General features: G+C 52.7%; 1 protein-coding gene across 6 annotated transcripts; it reads left to right on the forward strand.

Moving 5' to 3' along the window:
- The first annotated feature begins 5,246 nt into the window (after window positions 1-5,246).
- On the forward strand, window positions 5,247-24,824 carry RAB3IL1 (RAB3A interacting protein like 1). Of its 6 annotated transcripts, none has more exons than XM_056353808.1 (12): window positions 5,247-5,721; window positions 8,226-8,277; window positions 10,784-11,018; window positions 11,512-11,607; window positions 13,170-13,247; window positions 13,805-14,020; window positions 17,435-17,563; window positions 17,666-17,778; window positions 18,677-18,700; window positions 20,562-20,661; window positions 21,688-21,754; window positions 22,164-24,824. In XM_056353808.1, exons 1-12 carry the CDS (start codon window positions 5,604-5,606, stop codon window positions 22,244-22,246), a joined length of 1,311 nt encoding a protein of 436 aa, XP_056209783.1. In that variant the 5' UTR covers window positions 5,247-5,603; the 3' UTR covers window positions 22,247-24,824. The 6 variants fall into 6 exon arrangements, with proteins under 6 accessions (XP_056209783.1, XP_056209782.1, XP_056209780.1 ...); XM_056353805.1 differs by lacking the exon at window positions 5,247-5,721 and adding an exon at window positions 6,684-6,824; XM_056353807.1 differs by lacking the exon at window positions 8,226-8,277.
- The last annotated feature ends 2,962 nt before the right edge of the window (window positions 24,825-27,786 follow it).

Genomic DNA, 27,786 nt, shown 5'->3' on the forward strand with positions numbered 1-27,786 from the left:
CACAGAGCCTGCTCCCCAGGGAGACCCTGCCTGAACCCTCCTGCCTGATCCGACCAGACTCACCATTGCACCTGAAGGTCGACCGACACAAGTCAGACCATGGGAATCCACAGCACCCAAGATTCTGCAGCACCAAGGCTGTGGCAGGTGCGTTACCCACCACATAAGAAGGCAGACAGACATGAGCAGCTAGCGCAAAGATGGAGAAGAAGCAGACAGAGTGGACAGATGGAGTGAGATGAGGTCACAGGTAGGCAGGAACATAGATCTTTGAAGGAATCTATCTGCTCTTGGGAGGACTAGATACTTACAGTCATGGGCTTCTGAGCTGCGTTGGAGGCTGTGGAGGTTTGGTCCTGCATGTGTCCTTGCGGGGTCCTTTGTGGCCCACGCCACGGCCCGCCTCCTTGTGCCCCCTTGGCTCATGGGGGGATTGAACCTGACCGGCACGGTGTGCTAAGGAGCCTGAAACCCACTTGGGAGCTGCAGCCGGTCACTTGATGCTGTAATCCTTCCTCATTACAAAAGAGACTCTGTTGTCTTTTGCCCTGTTCCCTTCTAATCTTCTGAGTAAGCCCTGCGTGTTTATAGAGGCGGCTGGAGGAGGGGGAGGCAGGGCTGGCCGCTCCGCGGCTGCTGCTGCTAACTCCTGGCACAGCCGTGGTGGCTGCCAGGAGAGAGGCATTTTTCCTCTAATTCTTTCCTGTTTGGTCCCTTTCTCTGTCACAATCTTAACAGGAGCCCCAGGAGATTAAGTAGGGCTGGAATTTTCCACAAAGGCTATGAAAATGTGTGGCTCTTGGGGGCTGCCCAGCTCTCTCTTCCCTGGGGAAGCTCTTGGCTCCTTAGGTTGGTGGAGCACCTGGTCTGTGCTCTGCCTGGCTCTTGTGTGATGTTTCTCTGTCACTCCTCACTGTCTCTGTTGTCCCTGGATGAATTTGCCATCTCTTCCAGCTGTGGTTTGGATGTTAGGGGCTTCCACTCTGCTGCTCTCTCCCTGAGACTCTTCCCATGTGTTCACTTTCTTTTCTGCATGCTTGCTCCAGCAGTGCTTAGGGGCTGTCACAGCTCTTCCTTGCATGCCACCCTGGGAAACGCTGGTCCTTGCCTTTGTCCTCAAGCCCCCACCAAGCCAGAGAACTCCTTGCCTCTGTCTCTCCAGGGTCCTTGGTCCCTTTTCTGCTCCCAAGCTGCTCCTTGCAATTGTGACCATCCCTCTTTTCCACCATCTCCTGCAATCTCTCCTGCCAGGTCTTTAAGACATTCCCCTTCCATGAGGCTGGGAATCAAGATCCTTTCTTACCAAATCGGTCCTGCTGTGGTGTGCATCCTTCACTGTCAGCAGGCTCCTGGGTAGCCACCCTGGGCCCATAGGCACAGGACTTCATGTAGCCCACGGCTCTTCAGGAGGACCTCCATGTCCTTCCACCTCCTTTCTGCTCATTCTGTTGGGAAGTTGTTTCTGTTGCCCAGGTAATAACATCTGTCCCCTAAACACCTGTATTTCCTCCAGGCAGCTCTCGCTGAGCTGCTACAACATTCCATGACCTGGAGACAGGGAGCTGGTCTTGAGCCAAGCCACAGCCCTGTGTCACCACCTGGGCCCAACTTCAGAAGTGTGCTCTGGATTTTTGGAGGCTCTAGGCCAGCGTTGTCCCTCGGAGATGTACTGACTGTGTTATCTGCTCCGTTACAGGGCTGGACTTGCTGTGCGGTCCCTGAAACTTTGTACCTAAGGTCTCAGCTGCTCCCGAAGGGGCCTTTCATTGCCAAGGAGCATGGGGTTGGGACAGGGTCTCCAAGTGACTTGAGATCATGATAATGTCTTGAAACATCAAAAAGCTATGTGAATGGGGGCAGGAGCTGGGAGAGCACTGGGTAGACCCTCTCTGAAGGCAATGTGGTCCATGCGACAGCACTGTTCCACGGTTTGGTCCTCCCCTTGCGGGAGGTATCCAGAGAGAAGGAATTAGTGGACAGGCAGGCTGAGGCAGTTCCTGAGGGTCTCAGTGCCTGAGTCCTCATCCCCACACGTGGCAGGGGGACAAAAATGGTTCAGGTTAGGAAGCTGTTGGGAGTGGTTTGGGTCTCTTTGGGGGGGGACTCTTAACATGAAAACCTCAGATGCCCTGCCCTTTGTGGAAGGGTGCGCTGGCATCTGGGGGACTCTGCTGCCCTCCTCTGAGAGCAGCTCAGCTGGCAGCTCGCGTGGTTCAGAGCTGCTGTTGGGACAGCATGAAATATTTGTGGAATTTAATATGAAAGTAAATAACTGAGGGGCTACCAGCCTGGCAGCGCTGCTTGGATCTTTTTTCACATCCCCTGTGGCTTCAGTGTTCGCAGGACTTGAGGAAGATGCCGGTCTGAAAGCCTGCCTTGCACAGGAGCAGAGGAGGAAGCACGGAGGTGGTGAAATCCATCTTCAGTCTCACAGCGCTGGAATCATTCTCATTTTCTCCATTTTACAGATGTAGAGGTTGACTTACCGTGATGGGAAGTGAATCCCGCCTTGGGAACCCCAAAGGGCCACCCTCTGTGCTGAGTTAGCTGCAGCTCTCTGGGAAAAGCTCGGTGCCCTCCTTGCTGTCTCCCAGAGAATAAGAAGTGCTTTTCTGAGAAGGACACCATGGGTCCCGAAGCTTGGTGAAATCCCTTTCCCTTCTCTAGTTTTAGTGCTGAGATAGACAAAGAAGCAGCTGGCGTCAGGGGTGGCTCTCAAACTGGTGGTCTTCCCTGGAATCTGATGTAATTAAAAAAAAAAAAAAACAAAAACACAAATGTGGAAAGTATCTGAGGAGGTGCTCTTTTGCACTGACAGGATTCCCTCTGAGGTTTGAGCTATCCGTGAGTGTTTGAAGAGGATACAGCAACCCTCAGTCCTTTTTTGAGGACCCCCATACTTCTTCCCTTTACGTTGCAGAATTCCTCACTAACTGCACCATCCTGGGGGGGCTCTGAGAGCTGGGGACATGCTAAGGGTGCTGCCTGTCCCCCACTCGAGCTCAGTCTGGTAATTTCTTTCTTCAAGGACTATGTGCTGTTCTGACATAGGGAGGGCGTAACTTGCTTAGAAACTTAGAAGTTTCTGGTTTGGATACACAGTGACCAAATCAGCCAGCAGAAAGGAAGATCTTCCTAAAAAGCTGACCGGCAGTCCCCAATTCACTCTGAGTTTCCCAGCTGCTCTTCTTCCTTTTCCATCTGGCATCTCTCCCCCTGGATTCAGGCTGAACCCTACCTTCAAAGGATGCTGCTGAGCATGAAGGTTGCTCTCTATCAGCTGCCTGCGGCTGAGAACCGGCAGGAACAGCCGTGTCTCTGGTGGCTCTCTGCTCAGTGCTGTGATGTGACTGCTCCTAGCAGCAGCCACACAGCCCTGCTGCCCCAGGCTAGCCCCCGTGCCCTTCTGGCTCTCAGGAGCTGAGCATTACGCTTTTGCAGTCTCCTTTTCACCCTGTTGCCCTGGAACAGGGCCTGCACTTTGTTGGGTGATCAAGGCAGATCTCTTCTATGAAACCAGAGATCTTAGACCCAGAGATCACAGAGGACCCTTGCTGAAGCCCTTCCAGCCAGCTGAGTGAACATGCTGCACAGCCGGCCAAGGGAGGGGGGCGAGGGGATGGATGGAGCCTGGAGTTTAGGCCATTTGTTTTCATTCTCATTTTCATAGCAATAACATCTGGACTGGGTTTGCTGCTTCAGGAGTGTAGTCCTCCTTTCCAAGCTCTGAGATAATCCCTGTTCCTCATTCCCTTCCCAGCCCGGGTCTGTGTTTTTCTTTTTTTTTTTTTTCCCTTTTTTTTTTTTTTTTTTTAATATTGCAGTAGGATCTGAACCCATGAGCAGACAAGGCAGCCCAGAGGAGGCTGGAGCCCTCTCCCATGACCAGGAAGCATCTCTGCTGGGCAGGGTGTCCTAGCTGAGAGCTGCTTTTGCTCTGCAGGGTGGTCTTGCACCTTGTTTGAACCAAACTCAGGATTTTGAGTCCTGTTCTTCATTTACGACCCATTCAGAGGAAGACACGGGCATTCTGGGAGGGAATATGAGGGACCAGGCTGATGCAGAGAGCTTGCTGTCTACAGGAGGCAGTTAGGACCACCATCGCAGTTCCCACTAAATGGGAGTCTCTGCTTTGCTCTGGTGTCCCCCAGTCGGTCGGTACATGTGCATTCGTGTCTGCTCCACACAGCCTGGACTGAGAGGACGTCACTGGGGAATGGTGTGGAGGGACTCCAGGAGTGACAGGGGTCTGCTCGGGCTGCCGGGGGAGGTGTTCAGGCTGGAGTCCACCCACTTGGGTGCCACAAGTGTATCTCTGCACCTGAGAGACCCAGAGGAAGGACTGGGAGGGTCCTTTGCTTTGTGAAAGATTTGTGGGGAGCAAGGGACCTGACTCAAGAAGACAAAGCATTAGCAAGATGCTTCTTTGCCTGGAGGAGGTGGGACAATGAGAAGCAGAAGGGGAAGAGTCAGGGAGGTCAGTAGCTTGCCAAGGTGGGTCTGCAGGAGGGTTGGCGGGGAGGTGAGTGGGTACAAGTGATGGAGCAAAGGCAGTGGAAGTGGGGAAGATATGGGGGGGAAAAGTGTGACTAAAAAAGCCTGTGGCAATGCGGAGGTACCATGTCAGAGCCTTCACAACAGGTATATGCCATGCTGGGAGACTTGCAGGAGGCAAAGTGGATTTTATGACACTATGTTACCCAGAGGTCAGTGATGTTTTCAGCTTCCATGAAATGTAAGTGGGAAATGATGCGGGAGAGAGCAAGGTGCTTCCATGGTGTGAGACGAAGGCGCTGGGTTAGAGCTTCCAACTGCACTGAGACTTTAAGGCTGGCTGGTGGTTTGTTTTCTCTTTAAAGCAGAGGTGGGAGATGGGTCTGTGTCTCACCAGCTGCTGACGTGGACACTTTGGGACTCTTCACAACACAGCCTAGGAACAGCTAGCCTTGTGCAGAGGGCATGGGGAAGGCAGCAGTTTTTCCTGCCTGGAGGCAGCTTGCATGATAACCCCAGCTTGGGAGTGAGCGTTGTTCTGCTGGGCCAGCCCATTCATCTGGTCAGGGAGAAATCTCAGGGTCTGTCCAGGCTCCCTCAATAGCTCTGCCTGTCTTTCAGGGGGGCATGAGGGGGAGCACGTGCCGCTCTCACCTCGTGACAAGTTGTTTTTGCAACTGGCTGGGATTCAGCATCTCCAGCACATCCCCTCTTAACGCTTCCTATCTGCTCTATCAGTTCTCATTCTTCCTGCCTTTGCTGGATCCTGGAAGCGGTTCTGCCTTTCTAATCTGAGGACCCTCTGTCCCTGCCAGCCAGGCCTTGGGAGTTAATAAGTACAAAGACTAATTACTTCTGGTGCTGCCGTGCGAAGCTGAAGATCTTTCCCCTCCTCCCAAAAGTTCCCTGAAGATAACAAAGGTTGCAACCATCGACAGAAATCTTTCAAACAATTCGCTCCAAGACTTCAGAGCATGGGGTTGGCCCCTGCTGTCACTGTGGGTCCTGGCCATGAGGCAGGGCAGGGCTGTAGATGACACGGACACCTAGCAGAAGCTGGGACAGAGAATTGCTCCCCATGTGGCATCTGCAGCAGTGCTCTGCAATAGATGGAAGGATCCCCATGGCTAACTTGCCTGCAGCTGAGACCAGGAGGGGAGCTGCCCCGGGGTGCAAAGGCTCGGAGGGGATACCGCTGCCCGGAGGAGAGCCCAGGGCAATGGCAAGGTAGGATGTGATGGGAAATGTGAGGGAAGGACCAATCTGGAAAACAGGGTGACCTGTGAGGATGGTTCTTGGTCCCATGTCACCAAAATTGCAGTGCTGTCAATGCAGAGGTGGTTGTGGGATCTGCTGTGAGATTGGGATAACAGCAGGAGTGCTTTGCCTGTTTTGTTCCCAGCAGGCAGATGTGCTCCCAGGGATGGGGACAACGTGCTGTGCACCCCCTGGACAGAGGGGCTCCTGCAGGCACGGGTGGTGATGCAGGAGGGAGAATGGTGTGTTCCCACTGCTTTGCAGAGGATGCAGATCTGGGCAGCCACATGACTGCTCTTATCTGCTGGGAACGCTGCCCTGCTCCCGCAGCCTCCTGGAGACAGCACCTGGGAGGATGAGCTGGCTGAAAACGGGAGCCACAGCATCCAAAGGTCGAAGCTCAGTAACGAGACCGACTGTCTTATTCACGTGAGGGTATGGAAAGCCCAGTGCTTTCCCTGAACCCTGAGTTTAAAGATCCCTGATCCAGTCCTACCACTGCCCCACCACTAATGACCACAGGCCTGTCATCCCCGGGCACGTGGTGGGATCTCAGGATCCTGAGTCGGGAGCCCCGCATCGGGACATGGACGGGTCTGAGGTTTGCATTTGTGCCCTGGGTCTTCCACTGGGCTTGCAAACTCTTCCGTGGAATCCCAGCTCTGGGAACGGCCCTGGATCTTTACTGGAGGGGAGGCTGGCGGGATCCCCGGTGGGATCTCCTGCTGGGGCAGGCGCAGCTCAAGGGAAAGCACGAGGTGGCGGAGGAAGCCGCTGCACCTGGTGGCTCAGGGGACGGGACACCCGCCCCGGTGGGGCTGCCGGACCCCCGCGCCCCCCCGCTGCCGGGCCCGCCGCTCCCCCCGGCCCCGCCGCCGCGCGCAGGCGCGCCCCCTGCCGCACGAGCCGCGCCGGGATCACGTGGTGCCCCGCGGCCCCCCCACCCCCCCGGCGGCGGGAGCGCGTCCCTCAGGCGGGGCCGCAGCGCCGGGCTCGGCTCTGGCCATGGGGGCGGCGGGCGCTGCCCCGCCGTAAGCAGCGGCGGCGCCGGTGGGACCCAGCATGCGGCGCGGGTAGGTCCGGGACCCCGCGGGCGGGGGGAGGCCGGGCCTACCCCTCCCGGCAGGCAGGGCCGGGACCGGCGGGGCGGGGGGCCGGTACGCGGCGTGTCGAGCTGCCTGCGGCCGAGGCTCGGGGCGGGACCGGGACCGGGACCGGGGGGGCCCTGGGGCGGGAGGGCACGGCGGGGGGCACCGGCCGCTGCGGTAACGCGGCGCCGTGGGTTTGCCCGGAGGCGCGGGCTGGCGGGGCTGCGGGACCCCCGGGGGAGAGCGGGCGCCGCTGCGCAGGGCCGGGGGAACCGGGGGGACCGGGGGGACCCCCCGGCTCTTCCGACGGGAAATACCCGCGTGGGATCAGCGCTGCAGGAGCGTGGGGCCCGCTGGAGAAAGTGCGGAGCCTGCACATTTTTTTGCTTTTTCGACAGAAAGCAACTTCAGAACCTTCTGAGCTTTGGTGCTTTTTTTATATTTTATTTTATTTTCCCCCTTGTTTAAGTTTGCATTTCCCCTGTCAGTGTGGGACCTTTGGGATACAGCAGGTTTTTCCGGGAAGGACGGCCACCAGTCAGACCAGCAAGTGCCTGCGGTGGGGCTTTGGTCCCTGAGGGTGTTTTCCAAGCCCCCGGCTGGATGCTGGAGATGGGGCTGGGCTGGGCAGGAGCCCCCGCAGCCCGGGATCCCGGGGGGATCCCGGGGAGATCCCGTGTGCACGGCGTGGCGGGTGTGCTGCTGCGTCCTGGAAGATGGGAGGATTTTTCAGGAGAGGAATTTAGGTCCCTTGGCATGACGGAGTGCGGGTGGCACTGTTTTGTTCCTCCGTGTCCTCCCGCTTTCTTCCACAGCGCGTGGAAATACACTGGGATACCTGTCTCCCAAGACAAACAACTTTCATCTGAGAACATGAGAGTTATAAAGAAACAACGCTGTGTTTTTCTTCCTGTTATTTATGGGTTACGTTGGCTGTCACACTAGTTTAGTGGACTGGTGAAATGGCCCTTTTCCTTGCTGCTTTTCTTTTTTTATTTTTTTTTTTCCCACTAGCTGCTTGGGTTTGACTCTAGCTGTTGCTCTATGCTCTGATTTTTGTTTTGCTCTGCTCACCGAAGCTGGAGCTGCTGGGACTGGCTGGATCCCTCCTGGCATGCTTGCTGTCTAATGCAGGAGTACCTGGAGGGAGGTGCTCTCTGCAGCTTACCGTCATCTCAAAAGTCCACAGCAGGGAGGGCTTCCGCTGTGCCACCTGAGAAACGGTTTAACTGTTGAACAGACCTCTCTGTTTGGCATGCTTCACATGCCCCATGGCAAATCCATTGCAGAGAACCTCCCCTGAAGTCTGGGATGAATCGGTCTCGTTAAGTCTGCACCTTTCTTTAACGGGTAATTCTCTTGCTTGATCCTTCTCCCCTTCCATAGTGTTTGGAGCCTTTGGAGACCTCCTCATCCTGTTAGCGATGTCACTGTTTAGGTAAGTGATCCGTGTTAGCTAGTCTTGACCTTTCTAAACAGTTTTGTTTCTTCTGTGCAGTTCTGCCTTGCCCCTGATCAACCCAACGGGCCAACAGAGCAGCCTGACTGGATGCAGCAGGCACTGTACGCTCTGGACACCACGTAGTTCACACTTGCTCTCTCGCACCTCACACTGTAGATGCCTGCCAGCCCAGGAGTTCCGTTTGTGGCTCCCTCAGTCAGGTGTATCCCTCCATGTCTGTGCATATTGCTTTTTGTCACGCAGTGCCACGTGCTGAATAGCTCAGGGTGCTCTTTGCTTGGAGGCATTGTCTGTCCTTTTTCCTCTGGCCAAAACTAATTTCCTTTTCTTGCCCTTTCCCCAACACACCCTTTTATGTTATTTTCCACACTTCCAAATGTAGTAGTATCACCAGGGTGAGCCTCCTTTTCTAGATCTTCCCAGTGAATGTTCAGTAAAACCAGGGGAAGACAATGGGTGCTAGTTAGTTTCTGTCCTTTCCTGCCTCCTTAGCACTGCTGTGTGACCGTCCTTCTGGTGCTTTCACTTGTTTTTGTTCAACAAAGAGGTCAACAAAATCTGTGATACCCACTTCATGCCTGCCTCCCAAAGTTCTGTAGTCCAAATACTGTCCAGTTGGCATGGAATGGCAGCAGGGGTGATCCTGTGCTCCCTCCTGTCTTCTGAGGGTTCAGAGAGTTTTCCCCGTGTGCTTTTCCACATGCTTTCTTGTGGCATCTGAGCTGCATTAGCTGGTAGCTGCTGCTGCTTTCCTTCTTTGGAAGATGACTATGGACAACTGTTGTCCTGAATAGCTTGAAGTGGGGGCAGGATGGGCAGAAAGGGAACAATTTGAGTAGGAAAGGTGGTAGCACCACGCTGCTGCCAGGGGACATAGCCTAGGAGGAAAAAGGCCTGTCAGTACTCGGGTTCATGGTTTGACTGCCTTTTGTGTTGAGATGGGGGTGAACAAGGCTCAGTTGAGCTGCACGTGGCTGAGGAGATAAGCCCAGTATGGGACTGAAGTCAGAGCGAGGGGGAAGAGTGTGGCCTGGCTGGAATACAGGAGGTAGGGCAAATTCAAGAGAGGAAAATACAGAGACTGGGAGGAGGGAAGAAGAGAATGTGAACCTAAGCAAAAGAAGGTGATCGTTTCTCTGCAGGAGAAAGTAGTGGGCAGGAAGCAGTAGCCAGGAGCTGTTGGTGCTGTGCATGGAGGACAGCACCACAGCTCAGCTGAAGCTTGTGATCTGGAGATAACTGGCAGCAGGTTAATCTGTCTTGCAGCGTGTGTGTGTCCTGCTGAGTGGCTGGACATGATAGAAAGCTTCCATGTGTGAGAGGCTTGGTCGTGCTCCCGCTGACTTCAAATGGCAAGTGACCACGTGAGGACAGTTCAGTGCATGAAGAAGGGGCGATGCACGTGCTCTAGGCAACGCTATGATTGTCGTGCCCTGTCACGCAGACACTCAAGCCTACGTGTTCCTCTCAAAAGACCCCAGCAGCTGCAAAGCGTACTAAATTCATCAGCCTCTTCCAGGGTCTCTGTTAGTCTGCTGACAGCTGACAAAGTCCTACTGAGCACTGGGGAACAGCGTCCTGGGTGGCTCTTCTGGTCTCCTCTTTCTAGGACATCCGTACTTGCCAGCCACTGGAACTAAAAAACAGGGCTTCGTCTCAGCTCAATGGAAATACACTGTCAGACAGCTCTGTGGAGGACTTTGGTGGGAAACCAGTAGGTTAAAAATGGATCCTTCCCCTCTGAAGCAGAGTTGGGGGAGAGGAAGGCTGGATTGGTGGTGGAGGGGATTAGGATCTGTAGATTGCTGGGGAATGGGACAGCTGTACTTGCTTTTTCTTGCTACTCTCCTTCAGTTGGGGAAGCAGTGTCTCTGAACTTAGGTCTACTGGGTGTAAACTGGAGTCCTAAACAAGCCAGCTGCAGTCTGTTTCTCTCTGAAAGCAGGTGAGCATGAAGTTCCTGGAGCAGCTGTCCATAGTTCTGCTTTATCCTGAGTTAATAGTGTTTGGGACGTGCTGGTTGAGAAGGGTTAAAAAAAATAAAAACCCAATCAGAAGTTACTAATAGCATTGCTTTGCCTACTAAGTTTTGTGTGTCCAGAATTGTCTGTGAGGGAGTACTCGCTGTTGAGAAACCAGCCCTTAAAAGGAGCGCAGGCTGGGCGTCTCAACCTGGATTTGGTGTTATTCTTAAAGATCCCAGGATAGGAGTGGAGATTTCCCCCAAGGTTTTTATTTTGAACGGTCACCTCCTCTCCTGTTGCTGGAAACAGTTCATGCCAAAAGGGTGAAGCACTTCAGCAGGAAGGCAGTGCCTGTGTGCAGAGTGAAGGGGCTGGTGCAGCTGCTGCTGCCCTCTTCGTACGCTGTCACCCTCCTTGCCTTCCTTCAGTGCCTGTCGGAGGCTGCAGGTGGGTGTATTGTGTTGGAGGAAGGCTGGAATTAGCCACATGTAAAGTTTCACTGTGCTGGTACCCCACAGCCAGGCCAGTTTTGAGGAAGACAGTCAGAAGCAACCAGCTGTGGGACACTGGAAGCCACTAATGCCATCCAAAGGCAGCAAGGAGGAGCCAGAGGCCGGGTGGCAGGATGCTGGAGGTGTGGATGAGACCCAGTCCACTGAGCAGCTCAATGTGTCGCGTCTACGCAGCTCCTCGGTGGAGATCCGCGAAAAGGGGTCTGAATTCCTGAAGGAAGAGCTGCACAAAGCGCAGAAGGTAAGGCCCAGAGTTTGTGAGAACACTCGAGGATGGTAGCACAGATTTGAGCAGCGAGGGTTTTCCTAGAGGTGATGCCAAGGGGAGCAGGGTCTGAATGTGGCTGCGATGCAGTCTGGAGCAGGCAGAAGAAGAGAGGTTTGGTTGAGGGGTCCATAAAGTGCTTTGGACAAGACATCAGTCGGTAGGCTGACCCAAAGCCTCTATGCTGACATCCAAATTAGTCCTGGAAACCTGCTGCAGAAAGCAGCTTGAGGCAGGCAGTGCTTGCTATGGAGTCTCCTTGGAAATGGCACATGAGCAGTTCCAGCCTGAAAAGCCTGCTGCAACTTGTGGAGGGATGCCTTTGGTCGCACAGAGTGTGCTATGGAGCTTAGTTACAGCAGTCTTGGGCCTGTGGTGGGGAGGAAGGATTGTGGTAGACAGGTGGGGGCAGGCGTCAGCACTGCTGGGGCCCACCGTGAGCTCACACGTCCCTCCATTTCCTCAACAGGAGCTGAAGCTGAAGGACAAAGAATGCGAGAGATTGTCAAAAGTCAGAGAGCAACTGGAGCAGGAACTAGAGGAGTTAACAGCTAGCCTATTTGAAGTACCACCCTCTTCCTTTTCCCATCATTTCTTAAGCTAAGCTTATGTCCAACTCCTTTAAGACAATCTTTCCCTGAACTTCCATCCATCTCCTCCCACAGTTTCCTCCTTTCCTCTGTTGTTCTTTCCCACTTGGAGAAGCAGAGCTGGGCAGTGCTGCAGGCAGAGCCTCAAGGCAGAGGGGCATGTAGCTGCTCCTGGGGAGCATTTGCATGCATTTCTTTCCCCTTCTAGCAGCTGTGGGGTGGCATAAAGAGCACAGTAGTTCTGGGTCTGTACATCTGATAGCCAAAACAGATGGGGGGGGGGTGCCTGTAGCTGGAGCTAAGCATAGCTCCCTGTCCCTCTCCTGTGCCTGCTCTGGAGTCTGGACAGCAGCCGCTGTGTAATACAGATGATTCCCTGGCTCGTGTCAGCCCTCGCTGGGAGTGGGAACAAGCAGGGTGTCCTCATATACTCTGCTGCAGTGTGTTCAGAAGGCCTGTTGGTTGTTTCTTTTGTAACTTAACTCTTGCCAAGCTCTATCCTGGCAAAATCCCATTTACTAGCAGCTCTAATGTCTGGATCTGACTGGGCAGTGAGGAAAGCCAGAGCCTATCTGTACCCTTGAAACACAGGCTGGTGCTGTGTGTGAGGGCCAAAAGAGCATCCCTCTCCTGGAGATAACGGCTGCCTGGGCTCAGGGTGAACTTAAAAGATAACGTAGCTGAGGGCCATCCCCTTCCTTTGGTGGCCTTGGACAGACCGCTTCTAGGCAGTGGCTGAAGGGATGCCCCAGCTGAGATTCGCACTGCTCCCCCCCTCCTGTGGAAAAAGCTTTTAAGCTAGCCTCTGCCGTGTGTTCCCACGTGAGCTACAGCTCCTGCTGCGTTGCAGCCATGCCCTGAGCAGTGAGGGTGGCTGCTCCGCCAGGGAAGTGGGAGCAAAGTGCGATAACAAGCCCGGCAAGAGCAGTGACCTTGCCAGTGAGGAGCCAAGACATGGAGCGGCCAGTCTGGATCAGGATCAGTGCCACAGATGGCATTCAGGGACAGAAAACAGCCCAGTGACCAGACAGCAAGTCTACAGTGACAGTGCAGGCCTGAGGTCAAGTCAGGAAGCCAAGTGAGTGAGTCTGAGGCAAGGTCAGTCGCAGAGGGGTTGGATGGGGTGCAGATGCAGGTGCTGCACAGCTGTGATGTCACGTGTGTGGGTGCTAGTGCTAAAGCCTCAGCTTTAAAGCAATTCCCAAGGGCGAGGAAGGGCAGGCCCCAGCTTTTAGCTTTCGTCACAGCAGCCCGTATCAGTGAAAGAGATGACCTTGGACTCAGCCAGCTAAACTCTTTAATTTAGCCAGCTACACTCCTAGAAGGAGCAGGCACTCCAGGCTCTGGCACTGAGCCTGCTCTGGGAAATTCTGGGGGCAGGTTCTTCACAGCTGACTGAGTAAAACCCTCAAATGTGGCAGTGGTGTCTGTCCCTCTGCTTGCTTGCCCAGAGCCTGCGATGCGGCAGAGCTTTGGCCTGCCCTGGTGGCTTTATGAATTGGGCTTGCAGCAGAGACTAAAATTCTCTCTGGTCCAGGAAGCGCACAAGATGGTGAGAGAAGCAAACACTAAACAGGCGGCATCAGAGAAGCAGCTGAGGGAGGCACGGGGGAAGGTGAGAACTGCACTCTCTGGGACTTGATCTCTGTGCTAGGTCAGTGCCGTCCCTGCCCAGCCCGGCCGTGGTGCTGCTTGGTGGCTGGAGGGGAGTAAAGTGCTGCATCTCGGTCTCTCTGAGATGCTGCTTTTGCTCTGTTTGCTCTCCAGCTCACACTGAGTGAGGGGGAACCACAGAGAAATGATACGCTGTTTGATTGCTGCAGTGGTGGGGAAGGTAGAGCAGGGGGCTGGGTGGTGGGAATTTCCTGGCAAGGCTGCTGCTCAGCTGGTTCCTTCTTGAGGACAGAAGTTTCTTCTGGGTTATTAGGTCTGAAGAGAGCCTGGGGCAAAATACACTCAAACTGAGGAGCACAGGGATGGGTTCCCAAACAGCTGCTGCTGAGCCCTGTGTAAAATTTTGGGTGATGGTGGGCATTTGGGATAATGGGGTGAAGGCTTCATGTCTTTGTGGGCTCGTAGCTGGTTCCCTGTGGCTTTAGCATTTGGTGGGGTGCAGCAAGCTCAAGCTCAGCAGTGCTGGAAGTGCAGTTGACTCTTGCCTTCTCTCCTCAGATCGACATGCTGCAGGCAGAGGTAACGGCTCTGAAGACGCTGGTGATCACATCTACACCTTCCTCTCCAAACCGGGAGCTGCACCCTCAGCTCCAGAGCCCTTCCAAAGCTGTCTTCAGGAAGGGCCACGGGCGAAATAAAAGCACCAGCAGTGCAATGGTCTCCGCTGCCAGCCAGAACGTGACTCCAGAGCCAGTCAGTCATGAGCGCAGAGAGGTGGGTGAGGGCCACTCGCTGCCACTGTGCTGGGGGAGCCCTGCGGCTTCTGACTCGGGCTTCCTGGAGAGCTTTGTGGTTTCAGTGTTGGGAAAAGCTGTTTGTGCAGAATGTGGCTTGTTCCCTAAATTTGTGCTGAGACAGGCTCTGGAGGGTTTCCATTTGCAGAGATTTCCTCTTCTGGGAAGGATGTTAAAGGCTGCGTCAGGACAGCTGCTAGAGGAAGCAGCTGAGGGATGGGATCCCTGGAAGGCACAGACAGATCTGGGAGTGGATATGTCAGGAGTTGCTGAGCAGAAGTCAGTCATTTGCTGCATCTTGGCAGCTGAGTCCACTACCTGTTCTGGCATGATTTGTGGTTGTTTCTTCTCTCTGCCTAGTTTGGCTTGGACACCAGGACACCTCCATCAACTTGTAGTCTCTGTCACTTGTTCTCTGTTCTTGGGCATGTCACTGTTCTTCCTCTTCTTTGCAGAGCCTGTATTCAATTAATTATATTTAATTCCTTCCTCACTGGAAGGAACTGGGGAGAGAAGTGCACAAAGCGTTTGTGAATAGCTTTTAAACAAACTCTGTTTAATTCCCTTTGGAGATCCTTTAATAGTCCCCCCCCTGCCGTGACCATGGGTGTAAGTGACGCTCCTTCTGGCTAACAGGACCTTTCCTCCTGGGAACTTTCCACTAGCCACATGTACACAGCTGTCTGGGGAGCAGAAAGGAGGCAGCTTATGGCACTGGGTCAGGAAGAATGAAAATGGGTGAGAATATGGTGGGGTAATAGTGATTATTTTGGGAGCCGCAGCCTCTGTCATGAAGAATTGGTGAGGGAACATGAAGGCACCTGGTCACTTGGCTTGAGTGAGAACGTCTGCAGAAGGGCCACTCGTGAAATTAATCCTCTTGCCAAACAGGACCGTGCTGGCAACACTAGTAACATTTGCTTTTGGCAGTGGATTCAGTGACTGTGCCTTGTCAGCTTCTGCGCAGTGCTCTTGTGCTGGAGTTTAGATGAAATGCTTTGGGCAACAGTGGCTGTAGCCATTGCCCTGAGGCAGCAATAGCAACAAGAGATGAAGATCTTTAACTCTGTTCACAGGCAGAGAGGAAAAGGCTATGTCAGAAGGGAAGCCAAAGGAAAAAATCAGTTCAGTAACTGTGAAGGCCTGTTGCACTGATCTCTCGTGGTCAAGCAGATAACAGGCCAGATACACTGGAAGCCGGAGTCAAATGCAGTCAGCTAGAATCTGCTTGAGGGCTGAGAAGAAAAAGGTTTTAATCTTTTTAAGGGCTTGTGACCTCTCCCAGTGCTAACCATTCCTCCAGTCAAAGCAGAGGAGCTCCAAACCGAATGGCCAGTTCGGTGAACCACTGGCAGAAGTTGCCCTCTGCCTCTGGTAAGCAGAGATAACTTTTACCTACTGGGTAGTTCATTTTGCTGTTCTTGGCTCAGTCTCGACAAAGCTCATGTTGGCGACCTTTAAAGAAATGCTGGCTCTTGTAAGCAACTTGCTTCTTGGATATTGGGACCTGTCATTTCTTCTTGCAGGCAACTTCCATGTAGTGCAGATATCCTGGGGTTTAAAATCCCAGGTCTGCAGCTTCCAAAGTGACTGATAATTTTATGTATCGAGGATGGGGTGGTTTTTAGTGAACTTGTTAGTTTCTGTCTCTCGAATTCCTCAGTGGCCTATGTGAGAGGTGATAAAAGGGAACCTGGCGTTCAGAGAGTTGGTGCTTGGTGCTGTATGGAAAAGATGTGCCCGGTCTTAAAATAGGCCTAAGAATGACAGAATTTCTGTTGCCTTTTTGCACGTCAGCCTGAGGTCAGAAGTGTGGCTTGTGGCCCTGTGATGTCTTGAGCAGCATGCTTCGTTCCCTGGAAGGGAGGACTTGAGCCTTTCTTTGTAACTTCTGTTTTGTCTCATGTTTTTTACCTCCCTTTCTTGCCTTTCTAAAGCTTCTCCTTCACTGTCTGTCTCTTCCTCTGCCCTCCAAGTCTGAGTTACCCGCTCTCCTCTCTCTGCTCCTTTGTATCATCCCCGGGAAGGCTATCCACCTCACCTACGAACCAGGCTGGCAAGTCCTGGGGGCAGATGCTTCCTCCTCCTTGCGGCAGGTAACCTGGGGACAGGTGGGACCCATTACCTCTCACACTTCCAGCCTTTCAGTTCTAGCTTCCTTTTATGCTAATGTCCTTTTTTTTTTCCTTCTTTTTTTTTTTCCTTTGTTTTTGTTTTTCCATCTTATGGCTCTGAAGCTGTCTCCTGGTACCAGGTGAGCAGTCTCCATATCGCAGAGGGAGCGTTCTAGAACTCAGACTTTTTCAGCTCTGTTCATTCACTCATGTTCTTTGTGTTGCTGAGCAGTTTCTTTAGTTTGTTTTTCCTTTCAGCAGCTTTAACAGGATTTGCTGACCTTTTATGTAGGCAGCAATTTGTTTATTCTCTGAAGATGTGTTTGTGCATAACTTAGGGTGAAAGGATTAAGGTGCCCTGTCAGTTGGGTTGGTGGTTCGGCTAATGATCCGTCTGGGGTTTAAATGTCAGGTCCCAGAGAGCCTCCAGGACTGACGTATTTTCAGCCAGACAGGGATGGCCGGGGGCAGCCTTCATGCTGGTTCAGGGGGTGGGAGCAAGCTCTGTCCTGGGTCCCGTGCTGCTGAGCAGTGATAACACTTGCGAGCCCAGCTGTAAAAGGCAATGAACAGACATTAGAATGAGGAAAGCTATTCCTACTCCTTGAGTTCCCTTTGGGAGACCTCCTTTCCTACACTTGGCTTGCCTCTGCGAGCCTGTATGGCTGCCCAGTGTTCCCATTAACTTCTACGACTCCCCTGACCCCAGAGTTCTGGGCTTGGAGTGGTCTTTAAAGGGCTGGCGTACCCTGTGAGCTCATACTTGGGCTCACTGAGTGTAGTCCTGCTGATGGCTGTTAATTAAATAGCTTTTACCAATTCATCCTTTTCTGCAGTAATCCTTTTCTTCCAGAAGGGTTCTGCCTCCTGTGCCCTGGGTGCATTGGCACTGTGCTTTGCCCTTCAGCTGCTCTCGTCATTCATGCTGTGGGCTGAGTGGGCACTTGGTCTGTTTGGTGGTTGTGTGATGGCTTTCCTGCAGCGGAGGTGCTGCCCTGTCCTGGAGGAAGATGGGATAGGGAGGTGCCTGCAGGTTTCTGGCAGAATAAGCCCAGTATGGCTGTGTCAGTCTGGTGCTGAACGACTGATGGGCGAGAGATGAACGGTCCCCAGAGCAAGCCACCTTCCCTCAGACATTTCTGTGATGTCTGAGCCCTTCCCGATACCAAAGCAAATGTTTTGTATTTAGGTTACCTGCATAGTAACAGATACCTTCTGATACGGTACCTCTCCCTCCACCTACCCTCCCTCTTCCCGCCCCTCTTGGACACTTTCTGCAGGTCGACTCCATTTTATTTGCCGAGTTCCAGGCCTGGAAGGAATCTCCAACCTTGGATAAATCCTGCTCCTTCCTGGACAGAATTTACCGTGAAGATGTAGGACCTTGCCTGGACTTCACGAAGCAGGAGGTGAGTGCTGGAAAAGGAGGACCAAGACTCTGTAGTCTGGCAGCACCTTTACGGAGGTGACCTTTGCACATCTGTATCTGCACTTGTTTCTTTTTGCTGCAGCTGTCGGAGCTGGTGCGCGTGGCTGTGGAGCAGAACACCCTCACCATTGAGCCGGTTGCTTCCCAGACATTGCCTGTGGTGAACGTGTCAGCAGAGGAGTGTGGTGGGCCAAAGTAAGGAACTGTGCTTGTGCTCCCTTGTCCTCTCCTTGCTGCTGGTCTTTTTGTACCATCTGGTGGAGTTTGGCCAGGCCTCGCTCAGTCAGCTGAGGTGAGCGATTCAAAGGGCTCAGCGGAGTGTTCTCCTAGCCTCCAACCAGTGGTAGTTTAGCTCGACTCTTTGCATGACAAGGGGAATTATCTCTGCTTAGCTGATGCACTGTAGCTGGCTGTTTTGGGGAATAACCTAGTGATGCGTTAGTGCCCTTGGCTTGGAAGAGGATTTGGGTTTTTTTCTCCCCCGTAAGGCAGCAATTCGTTTAATGTTCTCTGAAGGTGTGTTTGTGCATAACTTAGGGTGAAAGGATTGAGTCAGAGCTGCATTATCTCATGTTCTTGCATCTTGTGGTGAGGTTTGAGCTCACCTTGCACTCCTGACCTTGCTGGTACATCAGGCAGGTTTGAGCCTCGGTCAGAAGAGATCTGCTCTTGCTGCGTTCATCTTCCCCACCTAATGCTGTAACCTTGCCATCAAAATTGGGGCTATGTTTGCTGCAGAGCTTGTGTGACTGTATCGGATGTGACAGACAACTTGAGATTGCCTCAAAGAATAGGAGCACTAGCAAGAGTAACATGATATTCCGGATGAAATTAGGGGATTTTATTCAGCTATTGCATTTACGTTTGGTCAGGGCTCTTGGTCTTTGTTCCGTCCAGCAGAGCACCTCCTAAGCGAAGGTGTTCTTGTAACAGTAAATGCTGCTTGCGTGCAGGTTTCCTACTTTTTATCTCAGGCAAATTATTCCATGAGTATGTGTCAGGTCCATTCCAAGAACAACCCATCCTGTGTTTATCTTTACTGGTTTCCTTTTGATTTTTTTTTTTTTTTTTTTTTTTTTTTGTGTCTTCACAGTGGGTTCCGGTCACAAATTGTAACGTAAGTGTTTATTTTTTAGTTAGTGATCAAAGATCTCTAATCCATTAACAAGTTACTAACTTAGTGCGATTTAGCAGCTTTGAGGCCAGAGCTGAACTAAGCTAACTTTTTAACCCTGTTCAATTTCCACCCAAGCAGGATGGGCAGGAATTTTGCTATTAACAATAAAGGACCCAAGAGTTGCTTGTTCCCCTTTGTTTCCCAGATGCAAAACACTGATTTTTAAGGCAACTTTGGACGTGCTGTGGACCAGAAAGGAGAAAGTTGGGGTCCCTGCCCAAGCTGGGACCTACCAGACCTACTGGTCTGTACCCTACTGTACAGACTTTAGTGCAACAGTTGGAGGAGCCTGGACAGGCAGGGACCGAGTTCGTTGCTGTGTGACATTGCCTGTACATCATCAGAGCAAAATGCTGGCCAGGTGCTTAGGACAGCAGACTTTCATGATGGCATGCACAGCAAAATGCCCCTGGGGTGTGTAGAGTGCTGGAGGGCAGGTGCCTAAATGCTGTGATTTAGGTTACTTCCAGCTACAGCTGTGACAGCTGGGGTTACGGCGAGTGGGACCAGCCGAGCCAAGGGTGACCAACAGGAGGCACTTTGCCAGTCTGCTGCAATGCTCAAACATAGGGCCTCTTAAAATGTCTTGTTTACAGAGTTATTGGTCATCTTGCACCTTCTGAGAATTTAATCTCCTTAAGTTGTGTTAGTATTTGGTCAACGACTGCTGCTCGTGGCCTCTGAACGTTTACAGCCCACGCTTCTACCCTTAGCTAGGATTTGCCTTGGCAGCAGTGGAAAGCAAGCACAGAGACATGCTCAGCCCTCTGAAACATCTGCCTCCTGCGTGCTGTCATCTTGCATGGCCCACAGAGCAGTGTTTCGTGTCTGGGGAGTGATGTCCCTCTTCCCACTATGCAGGCACTAAGTCTCTGGGGAACGTGGTGATGACTAGGCATCAGAAAATTCTGCTTTACTGCTTTAAGTGGTGATGAAGGAAGGGCAACTGGCTGGTGCTGGGAACAGTTTGTCCCACAAATAACGGAAGGAAATGTCAAAAAAAAAAAATCAGCACCCTTGCTGATTACATCTTTTGGTGGTCTCCCTGGGGAGCTGAGCTGTCTTGAAAAGACTATTTTCTTCACTTGGTCTGCAGTCTTACAGTTGTGAAGCCGAGCTTCTTCCCTGTCTACACAAGAAGGGATCGGCTTGTTCTTAGGAGCTGCAGGACTTACCCAAATTCCGCTGAAGTCAGTACAAAGTTACTCCATGTGGCTTCAACTAGAGTAGCTTTGATCAGACTCAAATTAATTAATAGGAGCCTAGCATAAAGGCTGCAGTGTGGCTTGTTTTCAGTCCTCAGCATGAGCAAATTCTGCTCAAATGCTGGATTTACCTGTTTTGAGACCAGGTTTAGTCCCCAGCCAGCATGTTTGCATCCCATCAGGAAAGCAGATACACCTGAGCAGAAGTTCTTCAGCAAAATCCTTGCCTGGAACATGGAGGAGATGTGCTGAGACCAGATGACATTCGTTACACTCTGCTTCAGCCTCACCTCTTTAATTTCTGTGGTTTTGTGTTGGGCTGTCTGCCTGGAAAAGGGTACAGCCTTGGTTTGCTTTGGCATGGAATAATTAATGGTTCCAGATATTTAGTCTAAGGTCTCCTAAATTTGCTGTTTATGGAATCTTTCTGGGAGCAAAAGGCTCGTGCCAGCCATGGTTTCTTCAGCTTCATGGTGACTGACTCAGGTCTGGCTTCTGAGCTCCCACTTGGGGATAGTCTTGAGGTTGGTGAGTTGCTGTGCTCTGCTGTGCCACTGGTTTGTTGAAGGCTGAAGTGTTTTTTCCTTTGCCTGCAGGAAATGTGCTCTGAGTGGCCTTCCCAGGACCTGCAAGCACCGCATCATGCTGGGAGATTCTGGGAATTACTACTACATTTCACCATCCTGCAGGGCCAGGGTGAGTCCTTCACCTTCCCAGGGTGCCTCAACCCTCCAAAATTGTTCCAAGCCCTGAGATGGAGGAGCTCTTGAGGGTCAGCCCTCAAACTGATGAAGACCTGTGGGGCTTGAGTTTGTTCCTGAGGTTGCGGTGGCTCTTGGTCAGTGACTAGGGTACAGGTCTGCAGCCCTGCCTCATGCTCCAGTGCTCTGCCTCCTGTCCCTTCAGGCAACTGTCTTCAGGCTGTTCGCTTTCCATGGTTTGATTCAGTACAAGGCTTCGATTGTTTTGCTTTATTATTATTTTTTTTAGTTCTCCTTTGTAGAACACAGTAATTTTCTACTTTTCAAATGCTGGCCCTTGTTACTGTTCCAGTACAGATCAGTGACTCAAATAGTTATGAGAACAAGCTGTCCTTTCTTTGGAGGGAAGGGAGAAGGTGAATGATTTGTTAATGTTGCTGGTGGGGCTCTAATTCAATGGAGTATTTTAGAAGTTTATTCTTTCCTGAGCTGCATATCAGAAGAGCTGATCCTACAGCATGTGACTGTTTCTGAGATAAAAAGTTGGTTTTATGCATGGACTTAGGTTGACTAATTTTTGTCACTTGCACCCAAGTACCCTGATGTGTCGTGAACACTCCTACCTCCCTGCACATACGCTTCCTGCACAAACCTTTAACTCCAAAGATTTTCATTTAGTCAGCAAACAGTGCTCTTTGAAGGAAGATCATGGACTTTGCTGCCATATTTAGTGATTACTTATGTCTCAAATGTGTAGTAGACTGGAGTTCTTCCACAGTGTGTCATATGGACAGCGTGGTGTCTTGGGATGGGATTGCAGCTGTCCAGAATTTTGATTATTTTTTTTTTATAAACCAGCTTTCTTCCTATCTCTTTCCATCTGATGGTATGTGGTACTGTTTCTCAGGTGCTCAACACCAAGAGGTCTCCTGCTGGATGCTATGCAAGCCTCTTGACAGGCAAAGCAGTTCTGTAACTGACTTGTTTTGTTTTGTTTTGTTTTCCCCCCTCTCTCCCTCAGATCACAGCTGTGTGCAACTTCTTCACATACATTCGCTATATCCAGCAGGGCTTGGTGAGGCAGGACGGTAAGAGGGGACAGTAACGGGCTGTGGTGGGGCTGCCTTCTGTGGGCCCCTGGGAGGGGTTAAGAGGTCCTATTCAGTGTCACAAGAATGAGGCCAGCTTGGGGTACCCTGAACTCCCTGAGTTATTGAGAAACAACTAAATGACAAAAGAAAGGCATGGGCGGGAGGAATAGATGCGTCTATTCTTTGCTGGGAGCTTTGTCCTGGGGTGGTGCTGGTAGGGGGTGACCTGATGGGCCTGTCCTGCTGGACCCTCCAGCACATCTGCTTCCCTCACTTGGGGGTGACCCTGGCTGGGCTGCACTGGGAACACAGCATAGGATGCGGTGGTGTCCAGCTCTGCCTTGCTTACTGATTTTTTGGTGGTTTTTTTCTTCCTGCTCTTCCCCACACCCGTTTTGCTTTACAGTGGAGCTCATGTACTGGGAGGTCATGCGGCTCCGGAGGGAGATGTCTCTGGCCAAACTTGGGTTTTATCCCAGTGAGATGTAAGCAGTGGCCTGAGCACGGAAGGAAGCTGCTCCCGTATGAATGGCTTGTCAAACGTGGTCTGCCAGACAGATGAACGCAGCACCTCTCCTGCCATGGGCCTTACTCCTTCCCCACCCTCCTTCTGCCTGAAGCTGATCAAGGAGCAAGAAGCACAAGTTCCACCTTCAGCTGTCCCGCTTCTTCAACTGTGACTGGAATGCAGCTGCCAAGCTACCTGCTTGGAGCTGGGCTGGCCCCGGCTGCTCCGTGGTGGCTGTCTATAGACTGTCCTCTATGGAGTCTCCTATATGCAGTGTATATCCATTTTTTTTTTTTTTTTTTAACTTTTGTTTTTATATGCAGTCTGCTTTGGCGTAGTCTGAGGCCAGCCCTGTGCAGGGCAGGAGTCCTGGACCTTCTTTGTAAGCAAGCCTTTCAGGACAGATGCTGGCTGTCTGTCCATCTGTTCCACTCGTTCTTTGGGGTGGAAGGTGCTGTGCTCAGCCGTGCGCCTGCTGACCACTTCCCCCCCTAACAGCCCTGCAAATGCCAGCAGCACGCAATAATCTTATGGAGAGCCGTGAACAGTCTGTTTCAAAGGACTTCCTTGCTCCTTTTAAAGGAGCCTGCAAGAAAAGCTTTCTGCCAACCGAGTCACAAAGAGGGATTTGTTTCCGCTTTTAGCTTGCGATTTGGCACGGGGTGATCCAGGCAGGGGGAACAGCCGGAGCAGAGGCCAGAGCCGTGCACCTGGGGCCTTGGGCAGAAGAAAGCGAGCAGGGCAACTGCATTGCTCACAGTTGGCCGCAGCCTGGCTGCAGTCGGTGCAGGATGTGCTCTCCTGGTCTGGAGAATCCACTGCAGTTGTCACAGATGCAGACCTTGACGGGTGGTGCCCTGTGACAGTCCTTGGCGCAGAGGTCGCCCATGGTGCTCTTAGATACGAGCCTTACCCACAGACATGCCTCGGAGCTGTTCCTGCTCTGAGGGAGCTTTGCGCAGTGCTGTTCCCACCGTTTAGATAGAAACCATGGTCCCAGGCTGGGTTCTTCATGTCTCCAGAAGTAGCATGCCCAGCTGGGCAGTGGCCCAGAGATTTCCTCCCCAGTATTGCATCAGACCTAGAGATGCGTGTCCGCTGGAAAACCCAGCTTCTGGGCTACCCTCCCTGGTGAGGAAATCTGAGCCATGTCTGCGTGCGTGAGGGATGTAGCTGCGGTCCCTGTGTGCCCCTCTGTGCTGGGAGGGATGTTGCCAAAGCTGTTGGCACACTGAGGCCCGCTACAGCTTGAGCTTGGACCCAGGCTTGTCTGCACAGAGCTGTGTTAAAGCCATGACAGTGTTTTGTAGCCAGTTTAGCCTTTTTTGCAGTGACTCTGGAATTGGCTTAGCCACCGCCCACCCTGGGGTTTTCATCTCATGTGGTGTTTCTGCACTCTTGACTGGCACGTCACCCAGTCCCTCTGCCTTCATCATAACTCACCTTAGCACGTTAGTGCCCAGAAACCAGATCACCATCCTCAGCTCCATGAATTTTCATCCTCTCCCGAGAGATGCTACAGTAGGAACTCTGTCTTCAGTGGAAGAAAAATAACTGAGCTGCTGCGTCCAGGGGAGGGAGGAATAGACAGGGAAGGCAGAAGTTTTGGCTTGGATTCTGATGCGAGGACAGCTTCACAACAGATACGAGAAAACCTTCCTGCAGAAGACACCCGTGAGCACAAGCTTTCCTGTCACTGAGCACACTCGCAGTATGCTGCTGAGTTGCTCCTCAGGGTACTCCTTTCCTTAGAGCTATGCTGGCAGATGGTGGTGTGTGCCAAGGCTTAGTAGCTATGTGAAACTGGAGCTGACACCCCCAGAGCTGGGAGAGCACGTTCCTGGCAATACATACTAGCTCTGAATCCACCTGCAGCTCAAAGGGCTGACCTCCAGGTCCCTGCTAACACCCCACTTCTGCTTTTGCTTCCTGCAGCTGAGTGACCCAGCTCATGCTGCCCACCCTAGCTAGATGGCTGTGTACGTCTGCTGCTCTTCACCAAAGGGATGTGTTTCAAATGTGGAGTAAAAGCCTGGAAAAAAACATCTCTGGGTAAGAGTCTGGCAGGGTCTTGAGCTAGTGGTGAGCCTGCCTCTCTTATGGTGATGTCTGCAGACTTGTGGCAATTTGACGTCAGCTTTTCCAGAGAAGAAAACAGAAATGGCTTCCCCCAGCTGCAGATTTCAGCTCGGGTAAATTCTATCCCTGGCAGCTTCTCGTACATGTTCTCCCTGGCCTTTTGATCTCTCCATGTCCTGTGCCATTAGCTGCTACATTGCACAACAGGCGTGGCTGCGTTGCAGCACTGGGAATGAGATGATCTCCCTATGTAGGAGATGCTTTGGTTTGTGGGATTTCCCCCTCCCCCCAGTGTCACTTTGTAAAGCACTTTGAGATGAAAGGAACTAGAGAAATGCATTGTATAAGGTGGTCTTACATTTGAAACAAAGCAGAACAATTTGTAAGTTAATACAAAGTAACTCCGTTAACAGCGGGATGGTTGCACCCTGCTCTTTCATAAAGGAAAATAAACATTTGCTATTAACCTCTTTAAAAAAAGTCTGGTTGCAGTTCTAGGGTTGGGTTGGTTGGGGCACGTGTGCTCGGTAGCCAAGAGAAGAGTCGCGTCTGGCTGGTGTTGTGCTTTGTGCTTCTCTTGCCGCCGTGAGGCCCAAGGGACTGGGGTTTTAATGCTTTTCTTCACTCTGCTCCTGATCCCCCTGTAGCTGGCTGCGCCCGGGCTTCACCAAGGGACTAAGCGATAGTATTTTGGTAGCAACCAGTGGTTTTGTACAGGTATTTCTTCACAGAACGGTTGCATTGGAAGGGACCTTAAGGATCATCTAGTCCACTCCCCCTGCCAGGGGCAGGGACACCCCCCACCAGCCCAGGCTGCTCCCAGCCCCGTCCAGCCTGGCCCTGAGCACTGCCAGGGATGGGGCACCCACAGCTGCTCTGGGCAGCCTGGGCCAGTGTCCCACCACCCTCACAGGGGACACTTGTGACAAGGCCACTGTGGTTCTTGCTAAGGGACACTAAGGTCTCAGCCTGCTCAGCTGTGGTCTGCTTCAGCTGAGTGGCTTGGAGCATTCTGTGGATGTGCTGACTGTCGCAGAGGGTGGTTAACTCGAGGAGGTTCTTCCTTGGGGAACTGAGCCATCTCCTGCTTTTCCTGTAGGCAGGAGGAGGCAGAACTGTGGTGGGAACTTTTTGGAAACTGCCATTCCCAGCAGACCCGTGTGTAGAGTGAATGTCTCTCCTCCCTGGAGACTGGACCATGGGCTCCTTCAGCAGCTCTTCCCTGGCTGCACGGGGGCCTGGGGCTTTGGGCAGGAGCTGGTGAGTGTGCGCTGTAGTGGCACCGGGGCCTGAGCTTGCTCCTGCTGTTCAGGTAATTCCCCTGCTTTTAGCTGCAACTTGACTTGGAAAAAGTTGTCTTTTCTTGTCCAAAGGTAGATCCAGCTGCTGCAGTCTCTTTCTCATGCTTTATAGGATTGTGGCTGGGTTCCCTGGGCTCCAGCCCATATGCAGCTCTCCGTGCCGCAGCAGAGGTGAGCGCAAGGGAGAGATGCCCGTGGGCTGCAGGCACACACTGTGCCTGCCCTGCAGCAGCAGCTCCAGACTCTTCAGGCTGGGAAGTTGGGTTGCTCTGGTTTCACTAAAATCATCTGCTCCTCTCCTGCGTTCAGGTGTGGGCATTAACATGGAAGATTTCTTGTCATCATCTTTTAGTGATGGCAGTGGAGGGAAAAAGCCAAACATCAAAGGCTTTTGGGAAACGAAGCAGAAGTACAGCCGGAACAGCAAAAGGCATTAGACCTCATGGTGATGATGGGTCTGGGAACTGGGGCCACCCTTTCCACCGAGGGTAAACTTGCACAAGGATGAGTAAGAGAAAGACCACCTCCAGGGAACTGTGTCTCTGGGTGAGGCTGGGAGGGTGCCCAGCACTGAGGGTCTCCCCACCACAGGGCAGCAAACCACTGAACCCCCACGGGCTTCCTCTGGATTTGTGCTTGATGCGAGGGTGGTTGTGCCTGAGCCGCTTTTCCTGTTGTGTGCAACGCAGAGACCCAGTCACCAGTGCCTGCTGTGGCAGAGTGACAGAAACATCACCATGACCTGCTCCACACTGTGTCTAGAGCCAGGAGCTGGATGGATGGATGGATGGGGGCTTCGAGGAGGAGGTAGCAGGCAGCCCCCGAGCCAACAGCAGGTAGGATGCAGGGATCAGAGGGGCTGTCCTCCTGCCAGGCTCAAAGCTGTGCCTTCGTGTCCCTGCCCTGATGGTCTGGAGTGGGCTGCTGGCTGCGCTCAGGTGGCTGAAGCACATCTGGAGTGCTGTGCCCAGTGCTGGGCCCCCAGTTCCAGAGAGACAGGGAGCTACTGGGGATGGGGCAGCAGAAGCTGTGGAGATGATGAGGGGATGGAGCATCTCCCTGATGAGGAAAGGCTGGAGAGCTGGGGCTGCTCAGCCCGGAGGAGAGAAGACCGAGGGGCTCTGATCAATGCCTACAGACACCTTAAGGGCGAGTGCCAGCAGGACGGGGCCAGGCTCTTTTCAGCGGTGCCCAGCGACGGGCCAAGGGGCAGCGGGCACCAACGGCAACACGGCAACTTCCATCTGCATGTGAGGAGGAACTTCTCTGCCTCGGGGGTGGCAGAGCCCTGGGCCAGGCTGCCCAGAGAGGCCGAGGGGTCTCCTTCTCTGGAGACGTTGGAACCCGCCTGGATGCGGCTCTGTGCAGCCTGCTCTAGGGGAGCTGCTTCAGCAGGGGGGTGGGCTGGGTGACCCCCAGGGGTCCCTTCCAGCCCTGACCATGCTGTGACTCTGTGACTGTAAAATTGCTCTCTGCTTTTCAGCTCCCCAGCTGCCGGCATTAAGCAGCTATGTTTTGAATTGAGAGCTAAATGCAGAAAAGGATATAATTTTGTTTTGGGGTTTGTTTTTTTAGGATCCTACAGAGTCTGTATTAAAAGTTATGACAAGGATCTTCCTCGCAGCGAGTTCGGCCCTCCCCGTGCAGTACGGGCAGGCAGCCGCGAGAGGGCACCGCAGACCGGGCAGGGACGGTCCCCCCTCGCTCTCCGCCCTGCCAGGATGGAGCATCTCCAGGGTCCTGCATGGCTTCTGCCCCTGCCTCTGTGAAGCCATCACACCTGCTGGCCTGTCTTCTGCAGCCTCTTGGCAGGTGTATTTCTGCAGCCTTCCTCTGCTGCTGGCAAGGGGAACCGGTGCGAGGTGGTTGCAACGGGACCATAAGTCTGTGATGTGGGAAGGAACGGAAGGCTTTGGTTTCAGGGGTTCTTAGTTAAGCCTGAGGGATGTTGCAAAGCAGTGAGGATGGCCAGGTGAAGGACTGTGAATATTTTGCTATGTCTGGGTCTTTAGGTGTTATGTCCTCATTAGCGTCAGTAGGGATTGCTGCTCAGAAGCTCGTCTGACCCATGAGGTTGGCTCCTAAGCTTATAGAATCATAGACTCATTTAAGTTGGAAAAGACCTTTAAGATCATCATGTC

The sequence above is a fragment of the Falco biarmicus genome, chromosome 10, assembly GCF_023638135.1.
Source record: "Falco biarmicus isolate bFalBia1 chromosome 10, bFalBia1.pri, whole genome shotgun sequence".
In the NCBI taxonomy this organism is placed as follows: domain Eukaryota; kingdom Metazoa; phylum Chordata; class Aves; order Falconiformes; family Falconidae; genus Falco; species Falco biarmicus.